Consider the following 21,339-nt stretch of genomic DNA (forward strand, 5'->3'; position numbering starts at 1 on the left):
AATGTATGCTCATTATATATTATATACTATTCTGCAGACAGGTTCTGTGTGGTTCTGACATAAGAGATATTATACCACAGAGAAGTAGCTCCTATGCCTCTGTGATAAACATGTGATCCTAACCTTTTCCTGGGTCACTGTAAAACCTTTTGTATCTTTGGTCTCTGATGGAAGACGGTTGTGCTGTCTAACTTTAAAACAAAGTTTCCAGCTTGGTGATAATAACACACTAGTATTCAATATGGGTCCAACCTGGGATGCTTGTGATTGGTACCTAATTCATAGCAGGTTTACAAGACACCTCATAAAGACACCACTTTCTCATTCAACTGTGAAATCTGCTAAGCAGTCAGTTTTGAAGCTTTGGAAGACTGGATGAGCATCAGTTAATCTGTAGGGATTCCAGGAATAAACAGCCACAGTGCATGTTTTTCCCATTACACACACCCCTTGCTGGTTGCTGTCTCCTACTTGCATATTTGATGCACTTGAACAGTTGACCACGAGATGGCATCATATCATTTTTGAAGGCTGTGGTCTAGTTGAAGAAGTTTTTTTGTTTTTGGAAAGAAATGTTAACAGTGCTCACCAGTAAAACAGAACTTTCAGCTAAGCTCACTCATCCATATATTTCACCTGTGCAAAGCAAATGCCCACCAAGCAGTGAAGAATGCTACCATTCTACATATCTCTGGGATCTCCTCCTCCTCCTCCTCCTCTCTCTCTTTTTACATGTAACTGATAGCTATATGTAGCTAAATTGTTTTCACATGTAGGGTTTATATGGTAATCATCATCTCCAACTGTTACATGGTACAACCGTATGGAATGGAAATGTGAGCTCTTTCTTGCTTTCCCTTTGCTTGGTCAGGTGATGGAGGCACAACAGGTCATACACACAGAACTCACCAATTTAGAATGCAACTTAAGATACTGGCATCCATGAAAGTAGCTGATATAATGGTAGAATCATAGAATTGTAGACACTGTAAGGCAGGGGGGATCTTTTTGCCCAATGTGGGGTTGCCACTTTTTGCCCTCTACCCTGAGATTAAGAGTCTCTTGCTTTACTGATTGAGCTATCCCAGCATGAGCACATAACCTATATATCCAACAGAGAGTTTATTCAGCTTGCTCAATCAATGCATTTCTTCCTCTTGGGTTTTCTGCATTCTGTTTATAAACAAGGCATTATGGACATGGGGGAAGCTGTGGTGCTGCTAAATAGTTAAACCGTCCACATACTCATAAGCTTTTAACTCATCTCCCTTATATTAAGCTGTGCACAAAATTGAGTCTATTCCTAGTTAAATACTTGGGTAATAGAGTCTGCTATTTAGTGGGAGAGTTATGCAAATGGCTTTTTTGTTTCACACGAATGGGTCTTATAGACTGTAAGTTTCATTGATAATGTAATTAGACTGTTACTTACCATTTGAAAGCAGCAAGCTGCATGGAAGCATCAGATTTAACTGCCATATACTTCACTTAATGAAACTTCTTACAGTGAACATAGAAATGCATAGTTCAGTTAGTATCTTCTTCTTGAGTTTTGCCATGTTTTCTCATTTGGGATTTATATTTACTTGGATACCTGGCTTTTATCATCACTGTACAACCCATTTACTACTACTATCTTTTATCTAATATCAGTTTTGTGCTGTCTTCCTGTCCCCCACTTCCTGGTTCAATTTTCAGAGAAGGAGATTGGAATATTGTTCAATTTTGAACACATTTGGGGAGCTGTGGGTTTTCTTTCTTTCTTTTTTAAATGCCATATCATGGTTTCAGTTTGCGGTCTCAGAATACAGTTGGAAACAAATCACTGTGCCCCAGCTTCATGTGTCATGGGAAAACTCTGTTGGTTTATATTGAAAGTGGGCACCTCTTTTGGCATGCAACAAGTCCCTTCTGTGCATTAGCCCGAGGTTTGCTGCAGCTTGTGTATGTGAAAAGAAACCATGGTTTCTAGCTGTACTTTAACCTGGCCAATGTGTTAAGATTGAGAGATTCAAGACACACCCTGTGATCATATTGACACTTTACCCTGTCAAATAGACACACTACTACTCCAACGTCCCACATAAAATGAAATGCCCAGGGTGGTGGCAGAGGGGGGAGTTGAAGTATAATTACTATTCAAATTGTATCCTAAAATGGAAAGAGGTGGATTCTGAGTTTTGATACAGAAATTCAAAGGCCGGGTTTTCTATTTCAAAATTGATTTTTGGTTGTGTAGGGAAGAGAATGATGTTGGCTTCTTTTAAGATGAGCTTTAAGGCTGTTAAAATGGATTGAGCATGCAAGAGTATGCATTTCAAATTCCCCCATGCAACTCTTAGGGTAGATTCATCCAGTTGTTTTCCTCACACCACAAAGGGTTTTAAGTCCTTAAATCCACCCTGGTGTGTTTCCATTTTTTCATCACGGCTCACAGATGTGCATAGCCTTCATCTGAAAAGCCTGGGTTCATTTGATGTGGGTAGTGGGTGGAGTTTGGATGATATCACACAGGTTTAAAATTACCATCTCATTCATTTTACTCTTTTGAAGGCACCTTGTAACCTAGTTCTCAATTTTAAAATACAGTGGTACCTCGCAAGACGAATGCCTCGCAAGACGAAAAACTCGCAAGACGAAAGGGTTTTTGGTTTTTTGAGTTGCTTCGCAAGACGATTTTCCCTATGGGCTTGCTTCGCAAGACGAAAAGGTCTTGCAAGTTTGTTTCCTTTTTCTTAAAACCGTTAATACAGTTGCGACTTGACTTCGAGGAACAACTCATAGAACGCGGTGTGGTAGCCTTTTTTGAGGTTTTTGAAGACTTTGGTGATTTTTGAAGCTTTTCCAAAACTTTTCCGAAACCGTGCTTCGCAAGACGAAAAAATCGCAAGACGAAAAAACTCGCGGAACGAATTAATTTCATCTTGCGAGGCACTACTGTATGTGCTTGATGTGTTTTGTGTGGCAATAGTGAAGAGAGTTAACTGACCATTTAAAGAAGTTTGTTGTTTTCCTGAGGGGAAATTTCTTAATTGGTTTAAACAATCACAGCAAACTCCTAGCATAAATCAGCCACCACACTCAGCTCTGTTGAGAAATACCATGCAAATTCTAATAGGATTTTATCAATGAGTAGGAAATTTCCTTTTGTGTACCTACTTACTGATGTAATTAACATATACATCACTTTTCAGGAAAAACATTTCCCAAAGTGTTTAACACATAATAAATTGTGATGTGTACTCTCTTGCCTTTTCCTTTAGTATCCAAGTCCCATGGAGAAGCATGTCACGGCTGTAAAAACAGTAGAAGAGAAAACAGGTAAGTTGGACACTTCACTGTTGCTTACAAGGCTCCAGAAAGTTTTCAGTAATTTACAGGTACGTGAGAGCAGCAACTAAGGTCACTCAGAGGTTTGGGGTGAAATGTCATCAGTATGTTGTGACCCTTGGCTCTACCTTGGAGCTAAATGGAGGGGGAAAGCACACTGAAATTAAATCTAGCTAGAAGGGGTGGTTTTGGCTAGGAGTTCTTCCAGCTGGCGGATAGGCGCACAAGCTTATTCTGTGTGGTTGCACTCTCGACGAAGGATCAGGTATGCAGCTTGGAGGTGATGCTTTATCTTTTCTGAATGTAATGGAAATTATTCCTTGTCTAGAATCTCACCTCACACATTGCTTGAGGCAGCTGGCACAAATCATGCCTTGACTTACAGGGCCTCTGGTTTAGGCAGGTGATACTGAACCAGTAGGGTTCTCTTTCAGCCTTCTAGTCCTCTATGCTTGTGCTGCTAAGGTTGTGAGGTAAAGGGAGATAGGAGGAAAGGTCTCCCTTGCCTACTCCAGAGTACCTTCATCTTCTTTGCCTGCCTGGAGTACATGTCTGGGTAATTTTGCCTAAATAGAAAAGATTTTAGCAAGAATACAGTGAAAAGGCCTGCCTAATGGTGAGGGAGTTTGAGTGTAAAAGCTGCCACACTAAAACACCAATTCCTAACAAGTTCAGATTAAATGTTATGGGGCAGCTGTAAAAATGCCACTTCCAGAGATTGAAGTGGTTTTGTGCCACTCATGGGTTGAGCTGATCCACTGATATATAGGTAAAGGTAAAGGTACCCCTGCCCGTACGGGCCAGTCTTGCCAGACTCTAGGGTTGTGCGCTCATCTCACTCTATAGGCCGGGAGCCAGCGCTGTCTGCAGACACTTCCGGGTCACGTGGCCAGCGTGACAAGCTGCATCTGGCGAGCCAACGCAGCACACGGAAACGCCATTTACCTTCCCGCTAGTAAGCGGTCCCTATTTATCTACTTGCACCCGGGGGTGCTTTCGAACTGCTAGGTTGGCAGGCGCTGGGACCGAGCAGCGGGAGCGCACCCCGCCACGGGGATTCGAACCGCCGACCTTTCGATCGGCAAGCCCTAGGTGCTGAGGCTTTTACCCACAGCGCCACCCGCGTCCCACAGCGCCACCCGCGTCCCACTGATATATAGAGGTGGGTGATTACTGAGAGCTAATTTTTAAGCTGCCCTTGGACCACTTCACTCCAATTTGGCAGTAGTTACTGAATTGCTTGCATCTTAATTTGGGAGCTGTGGATCAGGTGATCTCGCATTGAACCTCCTGAATTCTTCCCCGCACCCAACCCTTACCCATTACTAAATTTGCAGTCGGAATCCATAAATATTCATCCCTGTTTCTGAGATTCAGCCTCTGTGGCTCAGAGCACTTTGGAGACAGCAATTTGCGAACTATCTCCCTGGCTCTTGTTCTTTCTGTGCATTGCCCTCATGCCTCAACTGGCTCTTGAAGACAAATTGCCCAGTTGCCCACCATTAGGAAGCGGTTGCAGACCAAGTTTATTGCAGCCAGACTGCTTTTTGTGTTCTCCCAGAAGAACCCTCTTCTCAGCCAAGTCTCTCATACTGAGATGGCAGAAGAACAGAAAGTAGGAGCAGCCTGGGTGGAGGAAAGGAATTAGTGTTGTTGCCCCTCCCCAATGCAGATGCTGCAGAAGGACTACATAAAAGGTGATCTCTGCTGCAAGAAGCTGAAGCTGAGGCAGGCAGGGCTCTCAGCATAAATCTCCCCTTTCCCATTTTTCACACCATTCACTTCAGTCTTTTGAGTTTAGTTATTCTCCCCCACCACTGGAAAAAAAGAGAGGCTCAAATTCTGGATTTTCCATTGCATATTATATATAATAATAGTTTTAGCCATCCCTTTCTCTTGGGAAATACCAGTTTATGACCCCTTGTAAATGTGTCACATTGGGAAAGACAAATATACTGCCAGCGTGGTTATTTAAAGCCTACTGCAAAATGCTGCCTCCCAGGAACAAAACCAGGGGAAGAAAAAAACACAGATAAACTTTGTGCGGGAGAGATTTGTCTCTTCCTGAGAACTCCTTTTCCACCGGGCTGTGTGCCTAGTCAGATCATCAATTAACATCATCCTGAGGCTTCTGGACTTGATTGGGATCATTAAATATTAACATGCAAAGTGAGTTTGGAAGCCAGTCACGTTCTTATTGTAGCTCAATAACTATAATTTGTGAAGGGTTTTAGAGGCAGTGGGGCTTTTCTTTCTTTTTTCGGTAGGGAGCTTTGTTCTTGTCACTGGCCCAACTCATTATAAAAATAAATTCTAATTGTCTGAGAGAATTGCTTTAGGCCTCAAACATTGACAATGGTGGGTGGAGAGGTATTTTGTACTCTTAGGATGTATTTCAGAATGCAGAGTGAGCAGAACAAGCCATTTTTGATCTGAAGTGCTGACCCAGGAAGATATTTGAAGCTTGTAGCTAGCAACACGAGAGCCTCGAAAATTAACTCCCCAACTGCTACCAGCCGAATTGTAGAGCAATTCCATTGCAGTTCTAGCCAAATCTGTGAAGCTCGGATTTGGAATTGTGTGATGCTTTGTCATTGCCAGCATAGATGCCAATAAAATGTTTGAACCACACCATCTGTCCCCTGCCCAGTAGGGTTTTTTGTATGAGTTGAGGTGGGCAAACATACTATAGTTTTTGGACTAAGCATATAACCCTTTAAACGTTTTCATCATGGTCCATCTGGCAACTGGGCTGCAATCCTTTGGCTGCTGAGAAGAAGGGACATTGAATCCCTCTACCACATTCAGGCTTCCTCGCCTTCCTCCTTGAATCTGTAGTGCAAGCCTTTGGTTTTGTTTTCTAGATCTCTATTTTCCAAAATAGCACTTTTGTAAGTTGGTTTGTTCTTTTATGCTCAGATTTGTCTACAGGAATCATATACCGGAGGAGGATTGCAACATGCCAGAATGTAATTCCACACTTCTTAAGACAGGTAATTAATGTCAGTCAAGGTTGATGCATGCTGGTTTTTAAGGATATAGGGGAAACGGTGCAGGTTTGTAGCCACAAAGAATGAACTGTTCACTTGAACTAGGAAGGTTCTAAGTATCCTGGGTGGACCACGTGAGGATAGGCAGCAGTAGCTCATGTGGGCGGGGCGAGGAGTGGTGTGGGGGAAGTGGTAGAAGCACTATGCTCGGATGGGGATGGGGTGGAAGTCAGAGAGGCTTCTGTGGGGCTTCTGCCACCAATCCTCAGAGCCCCATTGACCTTGCTACTACCAATTTGCCTCATCCTTGTACTTACAAGCACAGCAATGCTGCCCAGAGGAGCCATTACTGAGGATGGGACTGTGTTTGAAATCCTGTATCCTTCCCTTAGTTCCTAAAAGAGCATTTTCCAAAAACAACTCTTATCTGCCATTTTGGGAGCTTGAAAAGGAAATCAAAACAATGTCCTTATAATCTAGGACTCTGAAAAAAAACATAACAGGATAGTGATTTCTTCCGTTTAAACTTTCTGTGTCCTAAAGTTGTAGCTTGGCAACTCTTTGGATTTACATTCTGCTATGTATCACCTTCCATTTTGTGAACTGTTTACTTGGAATCTTTATTCTGTCTGTCAAAACTCAAATGATTTCTCTCTGTCACATTTCTGTTTGCCTTTTTCTTCCATGCCTCGTCCAGATGGGGAAACATAAAAATTCCAGGTACCAAACAGAATGTAAAATGAACCAAATGTTTTGGCTGTTTATGTCGTGAGTGCAACAGTCGACAAATGTCTTCTGTTAGAATCCATTACTTTAAGCAGGACATGTAGGCAACTAAAATGTCACATGAATTAAGCTGATGCTTAAGATGCAGCAGTTGGCAAAATCTAACTAGGCACCGGGCCGTGAGAACAAGTCCCTAAATGTTTGCATGGTTTCATCACTAACAGCTAAAAGTTTTTAATTTCTGTATTAGCGTCAAGAGATAAATGTTATGGGTGGCTTCAGTCCTTAATCGTTTTATTGTGTGAGGATGGAAACAAATGCTAAATATAATTCCTCATTCTTCAAGCACCTTGACATTATTTAAACATGTAATCATTATGTCTAACAGATCAGTGTCCTGAAAGTGCCCGAGGTCTACCTAGAAGAAGAATCTTGGCTTAATAAGCAGGATAGAATTATGTCTATGAAGACTCGGTGCCTCACATGGACACAGTATGCTACTCTAAAGGAAGAGTCAGTCTTCAGGGAAAGTCCAGAGAATCCAAACTGGTAAGGTGTAACTTAGTTATATGCACATTGTTGTATATGGCCTTCTAGTTAATTTCTATTTATTCTGTTTACCAGGCAACACCAGGAGGATCTGATGGTTGCGGTTTAGATAATGTAGGCAGCCACATTGTAGCAAGTAGCCTTCAAGCCAGACTTTCACAGCTGATACCGAAATTAGGTCTGCACAACTTGTGACCCATCAAGCCAAATGCAGGCTGGCGGCTGGGCATGCATCACCGAAGGCTTACTGAACTTCTTCCGGTGGCCTGCCTTAGACTTCCAAAACAGGCTCTTTCTGTGTGTTAGCTGAGCCATGAAAATACATGGCTCCTGTGCTATGTCAGAAGTTGTACAGGCAAAACTTGCATAGGCCAAACATAGGGGGAAATATAAAAGTATGAGTAAGCGTTAGGTACATGGTTGCCATTGTCACTAGAGTCAAGTCTTTACATCTTTCCTACTGCAGTTCTGATGTGGTAGGAAACAGAAGGGTTGCAAACTTGGTTGTGCATACTTTCACTATTAAAAAAAAGATATTCTGTGCCAAGGTAGTTGTGAGTCTGTCTCCAGTATAACTTACAGAAATTTGCACATTATATTTACCTTATTGAGGGACAGCAAGTGTATTCTCCATGGTTGGATGCATTTAGCTCTGTTGTGAGTAACAACTCCAACTATAAAAGCATAGTTTGTTTTGGAAAAAAATAGGTCTGAGGCCTTACTTTACACAATGAGATGTGAAAGCTCAGGAAAACCCCAGAAAAATCGGGGGACTGCCCCCCCATTTTTCCAGTCACCCCCCCCCCCAGGCCTTTGCACCTTTATATTCACCCTGTGCCTGCCTGCTAGATCACTCTACCCATATTGGGAGTAGGTTGGACCAATTAAAGTCCAGAAAGTTAAAGGGCTGTTTAGTGAAGGCAGCTGAGACAATGAATGAAAAGTACTTAATGACAGTGGTGAAGTTAAGGAGGAGGGATTGGTCTGGCAGGTTTGCTTCCCTCTGCTTTTTCTCATGGTGCCAGTTTTCAATATATATATATATATATATATGCAGGTTTTGGTGTCCTCGGGTATCTTCCCGTGTAAAAGTTGGGGTGTCTAGGCGACGTTTCGACGAGGTCTCACTCGTCATCTTCAGGCTGGTGCTTTCGGCTTCTTGTTACTGGAACAGAGCAGGATCTCAGTGTTTGAGTTCCTATAAATACTGTTGAGGAGGTGTGGCCTCCAATGTTCTGGGCAGAGAGGAAGTTCCCAGGCTAGTGTGCCTTTTCTTCTTTTGTTCCTTAATTGCTTGAGGGATATCTTGAGTGATTTCTTGAGTGATATCCTGAGTACCACTTAGGTGGGTCATTAGGTGTGGATTAGTTGCTAAAGCCTTTGTGTCTTGACCTCTTGAACTTTGTGAAGAGTTTTTCTGAGAAGATGGGTGTACTACATTTAGTTGTGCTCTGGCTTGGCTTCGTGTATAGGGGCGAGCTGTGGTTTTGTGGCCTGTGCCAGCCAGATCTGTGTAGGGATTGCAGGGGGGTGCAGCATCCGGAGGTGCCACCATGGTTTGGCTACTGGATGGTGTCTGTAATTTATCTGTGGAGAGGGTCTGGGTTTGGGTCTGGTGTGGTTGATTGGTGATGGCGTTCTGTGTGCCTCTGGATCTGGTGTCAGTTTTTGTGGGGAGGGCTAATTTCCAGATGTCTGGCAAGCGGGATGTGTCGTCACGCTTGTTCATGTTGTGAGGGTGTTTCTCTATCTCGATGGCTTCCATGATTATTCTCTTGTGGTGATGTTCCATGTTAGAGAGCAATTTGGAATCTGCAAAATTAATTTCGTGTCCTGTTTCTTTCATGTGTTGGAAGAGAGAGGAAGTTTTTTCTTCTTTTTTGACGGCATTCTTGTGTTCTGCGATACGTGCATTTATTCGTCTGTTTGTTTGTCCAATGTACGTGGCTGGGCAGACTTTGCAGGGTATTTCATAGACCCCTTGGTTTTCCAACTGGATTTTATCCTTGGGGTTTCTGAGGATATTGGCTATTTTTTGGTTGGCGCAAAAGGCTGTTTTGATATTGTGTTTATGGAGGATTTTGCTAATTTTATCTGTAGTGCCCTTGATATAAGGAAGGAGGGCCATGCCATTGTTTTCTTCTGTGTCTTGGTTTTTGGGAAACACCCCACACACACACACACACACTCTAATTTTCAGGTAGAGATCTGTTCTGCCAATGCTGGCTGGTTGTTTTAGGGCAACTGAACTGTATTTATTGAATTTGTTCTGGTAAAAAGCAACAAATGTAATGAACCCTCAGTAAGAGTAGAAATGGCACCTGTGAATAATTGGGCTGTAATAAGAAGAAATATGTGATGGAGCGTAAAATGATACTGAATGACACAATCCACTGCAAATTCTTCTACTGGCTCACTGCAATAATGCCTCAAAAATAAAACAACAACAACAACCCGGGAAGTAAAAATAAAACTAAACAATCTCCCCAAGTTAATAAAAAGGATCAATAAAAAAATATTGCAATTGGAAGTGTGAAGACATATGGGACGTATTTTGGATAGCTGTTCTTATGTGTACTGAGTTTTATTTTAGGAATCTCTTCAACAGCTTATTTAAATCTAAAGCAAGTCTTAGTCACTTCTGCTCATTTCTTCCTGTTTACATATAACTAGGGCCCCTTTCATCAATGCACACCCTCAAAAAGTGAACTTCACCCTTCTACTCCAGGCCAGCTTCTACACAAACACTCTCACATATGCTCTTTCTTCCATCCATGCAAGCAGGAAGCATCATCTGGATTCAAAGATGCAAAAACCCTCAGGGAGTGTGCATAGCGGGGCCACCTAGGGGGTGTAGTTCTGGGGAGAGGAGATGTGGCCTGAGGAGAGTCCCATGGGCCAGGTAGAGATGTCTGGGGGGCTCCAGTTGACCACTTGGCCTGAGGTTCCCCATCCCTGTTCTAACCAGTGGGTTGGGGCCAATTGCTTGGGGTGACATTTGGCTTGGAAGACATGCAGTTGGCTTCACCTGTGTGCTTGGAATATGACAGGAAGGCATTTCCCACAATGCTCATGAGATGAACTGTTGAAGGCCATTTCCGGCCGTTAGAGAGACCTTTAGGGCAGCTTCTCACTAGATAGTGGTGTAAGTCTTGCAGGGAAGAGTATATGAGTTTTGCCCCAGGTGAACTTGTTTTGAATTCTGAGCTACCCTTTCCCATTGACATCCTACTATTTTTGCCTGGAAATTTATACCAACTCCTTAATAAAGTATATAAACAATAAGCTATCTGGTTATGAAAGAGTGCAGAATTCCTTTTTTAACCTGCCAACAAATATGTAACCGCTTTATGAGCTCAGATTTTATGCAAAAAAGAAAAGGAATAAGGTAGTGTAATATTAGTCCTTCAAAATGGTACCAGGAATGGTTCTGAAATTTTTATTTCACTTTTAGGAAGAATGACGTAAGTTCTGAGTACTGTCAGGAAAGTGGTCTTTGTGAGTTTTATAAACAGAATTTGTGCCTCATCAATCAAATGGAATATCTAAGCATACTCCTAGGATCTGATCCGGAAGATGGAATCTGATGGACTGGACAGATCCAAAGGATCTTGCGACACTGGGACAATGGGCAACAAATATAGCAGACTGAAGTCTAGTGTTAACATAATGCTTGTACACATTGGAACAAAACAACTCTGGTATCAAACAGTAACTGCTCTGGTATACATGACTTAAAGCTTTGCTCTCTCATCCCTGGAGACCGGAAGAAGCAAAACATGCTCCTTTTATTCAAAATCCCTTGTAGATTTTCTCTTTATAGGGAGTCTCATAGTGCTTTTCATCTAGCTCACTTCCTTCTTGTTGATAACTTTGCATCAGCCCATGTGATTTTAACACACAGCATTTGGTGAGCATGTTGGATTATCTGTTACTGTACTTTATATATGTTTTTATAGTTTTAATTCATTTTTAGTCTTAGCGTATTGGGGTTCGTGCACGCAACTTACAGGTGGCTGTAAGTGGCATACAAATTATTAAAATAAGTAATAAAAATATAACTGGAGGGGGGGGGGACCCTAAGAAGAGATGGGAAGGCCTGGAAAAAAACCAGAAAAATGGGGGGGGGGGAGAGACCAGGTTTTGCCCTGAAGCCTTTTTTTCCAGAAAAAATGAAAAAAATAGTTTGATATAGTTTGAATATTCCGCACACTCCCCCCCCCCCATTTTTTTCTGAAAAAAATTGACTTTGGGAAAAAACAGGGGGGGACGACGACTTGTATTACCCCCCTCCCATTTTTCCACCCCCCAGGCTTTCCAGCACCCTGCCGGCTGACACCAGGAAGGTGCTTTCACTGTACGCTTTCTGGCAACTGCTCAAAACATTTCCGTTAGGGCCAGCCCATCTGAACACGTTGAAGCTGCATGCGATTTACTTCCTTTTAACCACTGCTGACTTTAATCATCTTTTGAATACTCTTAAATACCTGCTTTTAACTGTGTTTTATCAATCATTTTAATGTTCTGTTGTATATTTTTGTAAACTGTTTAGAAGCTCTCTTACCATCATGCTGTTTATAATATATAATAACAAATTCAATTTTAAAAAAACACACACTCCTTTTCCTTTCAAACAGAGTTTGAGCCTTAGCGCAACATACTATTCAGTAACTGGTTGTTGGTTCCTTCTGGGCCTGGCATGCAGAAAATTTCCTTATGCTTTGCCCTGGCTGTCCTCAAGTAGAGATGGGAAGGCCTGGGAAAAAACTGAAAAAATTGGAGGGGGGGGGGAGAACAGTCCCCCCCCCATTTCCCCCCCAAAGCCGTTTTTTAGAAGTCCATGAGAAAAATGACAAACAGGAAGAGGAAGAATAAATGGAAAATGATAGCAGTAGTTCAGAAAATGAGTTAGAATAAACTGCATGTATATGTTGTGTCTTCTGTTTTTGTTTTTTTTTTAAAAGCACTACTCAAAGGGTAGATCTTCTGTGGAGCTTAAATATTGAGGTGGACCTTAACTTTATTTGCTGTTGGTGCTAAGGGGCAAATCTGATTATTATTTATGTTGATGGTTTCTTGCTTTTTTGTTGTTTTTGAGGGAAAGGGGCGTGGTTACCTGTTTTATTGCAAGCATAATACATACACTGTGTTTCACACAATTTGTAAAACTACTCCACACTGAACTTTTTTTTCAATTTTTCCAAAATTTCCATTTTTTCCGGAAAAAAACGGGGGGGGGGGGGGGAGAACATTCCCCCCCCATAACTTCAAAATTTCCGAAAATTTTACATCTCTAACACTAAGTGATTCCATGAACCACCGAGTTGTATTGCAATGTGGAAATAAAAGCACCACTGACAAATTTACCCTTTAATTTGTAAAAAGTATAAGGCACCCAGGCCCAGGTGCAGCAATATATCACTATTTCTCAGCATATGCTACACTGACAGTATATATTCAGTGTAAACATCAAAGGGTTATTAATTAAGGTACTTCAGGTTGTGTAAGCTAGTGGCCAGCTGGGCTGAAGAGGAAACCTCTTCAATGTTACTGCAGAACACAAATGGCCAGGTGTATATTTCTCTTTTCAGCCTTTCCTGAAACATCTGGTATATGTCGTTATTGAAATGTGGTGTGAGTGGAGGGAGACAACAAATGCTCTTCTAGTTTCTTCCAAAATCTGGTGTTCCTATGAAACACAAGTGAAGCACATGAATTCACTGATGATATTCAATGGGCAATATTATTATCAATGGGGCAGAGCAGGAAAATGTTGCAGTGTATTCTCGTCTCCTTACAGAAGTGCTTCTGTCCTTGGTACTTACCTCTCTAATAAGGCTCAGTATTTGGCCTTAAAAACTATTACAAATATAAGGTAATCTATGATAGGATATAACCAAATCTACTGTATCTTTTTGGAAAGTTGCTTATTTGGTTGCTATGCATCTTAAAATATTGTAACCAAATATTGCATAGTTTTTCCTAAGCTCAAGGAGCAGTTTTTTGTCTGTATTGGGATAAAATTGAGCTCCTTTTTCAATCAAGATAGCAGTCTGAACCTTTCATTGATTTTAACCAGTGATTCCAAAACTGCACCGATTTATTATTTCTTAGAATTCCTAAGCAATGCTGGGTACGAGGCTGCTATCTGTATCCTTGCACAAACATGAGAAAATAACAATGGTACAGCAAAAGTTACAAGCCTATAATATATATTGGTAGCCTTAATACTTACTACTGAATTGAAAAACAGCTTTTTAGAAACTTAGATCTTATCAACAGTTCTGGCAGCTAGGTTACTTGGTGGTGATGGATTTGATGATGGGTTCTGGGGTGGAAACACCCATGCATTTAGAAAGAATAAATTTATGACAATTTCCAGCTCCTGTTATGTTGTTTTAATGCATGTTTGCCTGGTGTCTAAGGTTATTTTGTTTATTGTATATCAATCAATGTTGCACTATGTCTTATACATTGGGGGGGGGGGAGTTTTTTACAGTGTGAATTTTGCTCCCCCTCTATTCTTCTCACTCATCCTGTTTTTTAAAAAATACTCTGTCAAAAGTGATGCCAGAATATATGAAAGGCAGTCCTTGAAATTACAGCAGCAGCACTTGTTCCCTTTGAAATTACAGCTTGCTGAAGCTTTGTTCTATATCATTAAATTTGACTGAACCTTGCCCCTAATCTGCATTGCACAAAGGAATGTGTTTTTCTCAGTAGTCATAGAAAAACAGAATGTGGAAAGTCAAACTTGGTGTGCTCTCTGCTACTAAAGCTCTCCATATACCTGTTTATGGAACTGGAAATATGCTTGGTAGGAAGATCAGACAATTTGGTCTTTGATTCTTGTTGGCAAGAAGAGTTTCTAGACCTTCTAGAAACCTCAGGTGGGAAACCTGGCTTTAAAAGGCCAACTTGAGAAACAATTTGAATGTTGAAGATCCATGACTATAGAAGATTGGCATATTTGTTAGGCTGATATAACAATGAGTTGTTTATTATTATTATTATTGAGAACCAAACTTTGGTTCACTGCCACTGGGTATTGGACACTGGTATTTAGACAAGTCTGATTTATCTCCAGATTTTGTAATTTGTGAAGCATGCCATCTCAGCAGATGTTAAATGCTCAGTTATAGCCAGCACTATGCACTACAGTTCTACAGATGTACAAATTGTGATATATTGGAAGCAGAATCCAGCTTCCTAAGTCCTAAGATTAATAGCCCCCCCCTTTTTTTAAAGAAAATTGCTAGTCATTATGATTGTGAACATATGCTTTAGTTTGTGGGCAGTTCTTGGCAAAACCCCCAAAGCTATAGGGGAATGTGGTGGGGAATGTGTGGCCTTCCAGGTGTTTTGGTCTCCAATTCCCATCATTCCTGTGTTCGCTGTGGCTGATGGAAGTTAGAGTCTAACAGCATCTGGAGGGTTACAGGTTTGCAACACCTGCTGTAGGAGTTGCTAAGATTTCCAGGGAGCTGAGGTTCAGTGCCTTGCCTATTCGCATCATTAAAAGAAGCAAAATACAGTGGTACCTCGGTTTGTGAACTTAATCTGTTCCAGAAGTCCATTCTTAAACTGAAACCATTCTTAAACCAAGGCACACTTTCCCTAATGAGGCCTCCCACCGCTGGTGCCCTTCCACCGTTCGGCTTCCGTTCTTAGACCGAGGTAAAGTTCGCAAACCGGGACACTACTTCCAGTTTTGCGGAGTTTGTAAACCAAATAGTTCATAAACAGAGCTGTTCTTAAACCGAGGTACCACTGTAAATGATAGAAAATAGGGTGTGTGTGCTGAAGGACACATTTTGCAGGAGAAACAATGCAGACTTTCATAATTTATGCAGGTGCAGAATTTGGATTCATCTTCTTTTTTAGCACAAGTATACAGTGAGCATGATTCTGTCTGTAGATGTGCTTTGCTGGATGAGAAACCTATTTCTCCGGTGACTGTGCATAAAATTGCACTGTTTACTTCATCACATTTTCATGAAGGGAACCACTATTCATCCTGTTCGTCTGACTGAACCTTTCCTTCAAGTCTCCTGCACTGCACACCTTGAAATGCCATTTGCCACCATAAAAATTATAATATGCAAGAAAAGATCTGTAAGATTCTAATGGCTGAGCATTTCCCCAAATGCCAGTCTTGTCCATCTCTTTTTCTTTAGAGTTCTCATACTCCTGGGTTGATTCTTCTTATGAAATTATCTTGCTCTGAAGGAGTATCAGTATGTCAAACAGTGTGCTCACATGAACAGTGCAATATGGGGGAAACAATCTGTGGGACAGAAAGTGGAAACTTTGATCCAAAACACCCACCCACCTCACTCACACACGAAAACAAAGATCACCACAGCCAATCACAAGCAAACAATCACACCCTAGGCCAACCCCAACCTCTCTCACCACCAAAGGAACACAAGTGAACAACACAAGCACGCTGACACCAAACTCTACATACATTAAACATAATAGAAACACCGCCACCCAATCCCACCCTTATCCATCTTCCCTCTCTCCACCCCCCTTTCTCTTTTCTCTCCTTTTTTTATTTTTATTTTTATTTTCTTCTCCCCCTAATGCCTCAACAAATGAAACGGATTTGTAAAAATGTTACATGGGGAAAAATATATATGAGGCACTACACTTCTGTAAAACAAGAAAATCCTTAATAAAATATTAAAAAAAAAAAAAAAAAAAAAAAGAAAGTGGAAACTTGCTTGAGCAGATGCCTTCCCCCCCCCCACTGACCCCCACTCCAATTCTGCAGATGAAGCCAGTGAGATGCTTCAGTTAACAGAGCAGTTTCATGACATGAAAAGAAGATGGACTGCTAGTGACAGACGAGAGGGGGGTTTGTTCAGAATCCCCACTGAATATTTTATCCAGAACTTCTCAATTGATAAAGTTTCAAAACTTTTCCTTTTCCTTTAAAGGCGTCCATGGTAAGAAATCTTATCTGAACTGAAACATCAAGACTTTAATTAAAGGATCTTTAGGATAAAACTCCAATCACAAAAACAATTAAGCCAAATTTGCTATACTTTTAACTAGTCAATAATTCAGTAGTTGGATCTCGCTAATAGACTTCTCTCTGCCACTGTGTTGTTGTAATGATGGCGCATCACCCAGCTCTGCGTTGCAAGGATCAATCTGAGATCAATATTTTCTGTGAGCTTTTCGTGTCTTTCAGAGGCTGTGGAAAAAAAGAAAAAGAAATAGCAACATTGGGCTTCTTCTCACAATTACTTTATCAGATGTAATAACCCCCCAAATGCCATTCGCCTTTTGTTGCCGCCTCTCTTAGGAAAAACCTCACCCACTAGTTGCTTGCACTGATGGGATATTATTGGTTATTTCTACAGCACATTGCGTATGCAAAGAGCTTTCTTCTAATGCAACTACAGTGGTGCCCCGCAAGACGAATGCCTCGCAAGACGAAAAACCCGCTAGACGAAAGGGTTTTCCGTTTTTGGGTTGCTTTGCAAGACGATTTTCCCTATGGGCTTGCTTCGCAAGACGAAAACGTTTTCGTCTTGCGAGTCTTGCATTTTTTTTTCGCTCCCCCCCTTTTTCTAAGCCACTAAGCCGCTAATAGCCTTTTAGCCGCTAAGCCGCTAAGCCTTTAATAGCCGCTAAATCGCTAATAGCGCTAATCCGCTAAGCCGCTAATAGGGTTGCTTCGCAAGATGAAAAAACCGCTAGACGAAGAGACTCGCGGAACGGATTATTTTCGTCTTGCGAGGCACCACTGTATGTGAGTTTGGATCTTTATTGCTTCCACTTATAGGGATGCTGGGTCTTTGAACCACTTCAGATGGCAGAAGGGAATAAGGGTCAAGCTATTGGGATGTTGTAGTTGCCTCCACTATTGCAGATTGGGGTGATACTCAACTCACCTGTGAGCTCAAGTATTTCTGCTTGCACAACAGGACTCCTCCCCTCCCTGACTTGCCCCATTCCCTCCCCAAATTGGGGAGAACCTTTAGAACAGATTTAGGGGGCACACAAACTGAGAAGAGGGGGAGAATGTTCCATTTCGCAGGGGGAAATCCTTGTGCTGATGGGACAAGAGTCTTAGTGCTGTGCTGGATTCCACCCCCTGCACTCAGCAGATGGTTGGGTTAGGTTACTTCCAGGGTCCCTTCCAACGCTGTGATTCTTATTTCATGATGTGCAGCATCTCTTTCCTATGAAATAGGCCATAGGATGTCTTCCTGCCTTTAAAATAGTCCAACTACTCCCCTTTTTGGAACAAGGGGGAATGGGGCCAATGTGTTGCATGTGCTGATAACTTTTCATTTATATACTTCTGTACTGCACTCTAGATGAGCTTGGCCTGGAATGATTCAGAAACTTCACAAGGATGGAGACAGTTTGATTACCAGTGTTTGGTTACAGGAAACATAACATCAGTACTTTATGAGCTCCGGCGGCTGCGAGTTTGTCTTTCCACAATCAGATTTAGTAGCAGCAATTTACTGCAATTGCATGCATACTGGAAAATCAGTGGTGACATGTAAGAAGACTTGTTCTGTTCTGGCCCTGAGATTTTGAAACAAGCACCCAGTGTGTGTGTGTGTTCAAATATGGTCTTTATTCCTTTTACAGGGTGAAATTTTATTAAAGAAGCACAGTACCTACTGGGAGGGAAAGAAAATGTTTAATTGCATTTCTGTTTTGTAGGACAGAGTTCATTCAGAATGGCAAAGTATCAATAAGAGGGTCAGGTCTCCTGAACTGTTTCCTGGAAGTTTTTGCACGAACCTTTTTAAATCAAGGAGTGAAAAGGGTAAGCTCTTTAATTTAATTTAAATTTTGGGAAAAAAAGTTTTTTTCTATGTTATTGATACATTATGCGTCACCCTTAGTGAATGTGCATTATGACTTTTTCCCCAACTCCTTGCTCAGTAATTTCAGTTGATAGTGTTTGGCAGCTTCCTGTGCAAAATAACTCCCATTATGTATTAATTTAGATTCATAGCCTACATCTACTTCTGGGCTCCTGTCTGTGTTCCATTTCTTTGTAATGTCATTCAGATGGGGATGTGGCAAATGTGTGAAACACAGGTGCTGAACTAAGTGAGAATGTTTATGAGCTAAACGAGGATGGTCCAGCTTTTCATGCCAAGTGGGCCACAAGAGTACTTCAACATGGAGCCGTGCTTCTAATTTTGGGGCCAACCACAGCTGTAAATTTTACAGTTTCCCTAGTCTCTGCTACTCAAAGACATGAAAAATCACATCCAAATCCAGCTGCATGTGTTGCTAAATACTACTAGAACATGGGTAGGCAAACTAAGGCCTGGGGGCCGGATCTGGCCCAATTGCCTTCTAAATCCGGCCCACGGGTGGTCCGGGATTTATGTGTTTTTACATGCATAGAATGTGTCCTTTTATTTAAAATGCATCTCTGGGTTATTTGTGGGGCCTGCCTGGTGTTTTACATGAGTAAAATGTGTGCTTTTATTTAAAAGGCATCTCTGGGTCATTTGTGGGGCATAGGAATTCGTTCATTTCCCCCCCAAAATATAGTCCGGCCCCCCACAAGGTCTAAGGGACAGTGGACTGGCCCCCTGCTGAAAAAGTTTGCTGACCCCTGTACTAGAATGTCTACTCCAGGGTAGTAAGGTTTATAAGTGCTGTATCTCCATGACTTTATCCAACCTGCAATCTGCATCAGCCACGTGGTGTGAACGTTTTAAATACCGGTAGTTTAACAATGTTATTGGGGAAAATAGTTCCCAAATCTAGCTGACATGAATGAAGGGCACTATAGCTGTTTCTTATTCCTAGAGTGTCATTACATGGGCATGGAATTCAGGAGCATTTGGGCAGAGGAGGGTCCTCAGGGCAGGGGACTGAACTATGCAAATATGTTAAAGTGAAAAAACAACAAAAACCTCTTTCTTTCTCTGTGTATTCCCCAACCTTACTTCTCCATAATCTTGTAGATTTCATTCAGCCATGTGGTAGCTGATAAGATAGTTATATGAATAATTTAAAAATCTTGGCACAATTATTCTGAGAAAAGCAAACAATTGATTTCTGGCACCTTTTTGGCGTTCTCCGGATAAATGTCAGAACTTTTTAAGATTGTGCAGATAGAACTGCATCACCTCATGAGAGGAAGTGATGGATGCCACATGAGCTCTTCTTTCTATATCTTTTCTAAATAAAGAGAATCATTGATTTTTTTAAACCCCTCTAGTCTGCAGGCATTCAGACTTCTGCTGTTTATTCTGCCAGATAAACCTGGAAACTCATTTTGTCTGAATGGATGCTTGACGTTTTTGTTGTAGTTATAGGTGGCTCAAATCTTCTTACAGCTGTAAGTATTTTCTGTTGCTGTTCTTTGGGAGAAAGCTTTGCTTTTGACCTTTCCATTATGTCTATACACAGCACAAGCAAGGCAAGGAATTCATGAGCAACCCACAGTTTAGGAAGAAATAGATGGATGCACTGTACTTACGAGGGACATGCTTTAGATTTTGAAACAGTCACCTGATGTACCTCAATAGGGAGAATTACCTGTATTGTTATAGAGGTTGGAAAACATGTATTGTAACATTTAAACGGTGCTATAAGTATATATTTATTTGTCATGGGTTGCCACATAATTTAGACCCATTTGCCAGATTTGCACATAGCACTCTGGCTTATTTTGCCAAAGTGTGAACGGTTTGAAAATCCAAACCAGCCCAGTAACCTTGGTTTTGTTCCTGGCAAACCACCTTGTGAAGCCATGACTTGTTGGTTTATGAGCCACAGTTTGTTTCAGCTGATTTGGAGCTAAGTCTGAACCCAGTAGCCTTGCTTAACCATGGTTTATTTGGCTACCTGACCTCAGATGTTTGCCCAAACTACAGAAGCATGAAACAAGGGCAGTTAGAAAACAAGCCAAGCCTTGGAGAAACAAGCTGTAGCTTATTTCTTTCTCTGTGAGGCAACTCACGTTTTCTGAAACAATCCATGGTTAAAACAAACCCTGGTTTAGCCACTGTTTCTAAAAACCCACTGTTTCTAAAACACGTAGTTAGGATTCATTACCATGTGACTCATTTAGAGGATCCCCTGACTACTTTGGCCTTCCCTGGCAAGTACGACCATACTTGCTAGGGATTATTAGGAAAGGCATTGAAAATAAAGCTGCCAGAGTTGTAGTTCTCTTATCCAGATCTATGGATCTGGTACATTTGGAATAGTGTGTGTACAATTCTGGGCATTCCCAGAAAGAATATAGTAGAGCTGGAGAAAGTCCTGAAAAGGTCAACTGAAATGATTGAGGGGTCAGAGCACCTTCCCCACAAGGCAAAGCTAAAGCGTTTGGGCCTCTCTTTTTTGTTTAGACTGTGGAGTGAGGGGCATAATAGAGGCTCATAAAATTTATGTGTGGCATGGGTAATAGAGAGAAGCTCATCTCCATTTCATAATAGCTAGAACTTGAGATCGCCCAAGTTGAAATTGATTTGGAGTAGATTTAGGACAGACCAATGAATAAATAATTTATGGGATGTGCTGCAACGAGATGTGATGGCCACGAACTAAGCTGGGTTTAAAAGAGGATTAGTCGAACGCATGGTAGATTGGTGTGCCGGTGGTTATTAGTCATGAGAGCTATAGAAGACCTTTGCATTCAGCGGCGGTGTGCCACTGAATACGAGATGCTGAGAAACAGCAATAGAAAGAGCTCTGGTGGAAGGAGGGGATTGGACAGCTCCAGGAGGCATCTTGG

General features: G+C 41.6%; 1 protein-coding gene across 1 annotated transcript in view; it reads left to right on the forward strand.

Annotated features, from left to right (window-relative positions):
- The window catches only part of PRELID2 (PRELI domain containing 2), a 36,858-nt gene that overhangs the window by 8,544 nt on the left and 6,975 nt on the right, over positions 1 to 21,339 (forward strand). The window contains exons 2-5 of the mRNA XM_028717914.2: positions 3,264 to 3,321; positions 6,250 to 6,323; positions 7,435 to 7,595; positions 18,291 to 18,396. Coding sequence (XP_028573747.1) covers positions 3,264 to 3,321; positions 6,250 to 6,323; positions 7,435 to 7,595; positions 18,291 to 18,396 — 399 coding nt within the window. The remainder of the gene's footprint in view (positions 1 to 3,263; positions 3,322 to 6,249; positions 6,324 to 7,434; positions 7,596 to 18,290; positions 18,397 to 21,339) is intronic.

This window comes from Podarcis muralis, chromosome 2 (assembly GCF_964188315.1).
Source record: "Podarcis muralis chromosome 2, rPodMur119.hap1.1, whole genome shotgun sequence".
NCBI classification, from domain to species: domain Eukaryota; kingdom Metazoa; phylum Chordata; class Lepidosauria; order Squamata; family Lacertidae; genus Podarcis; species Podarcis muralis.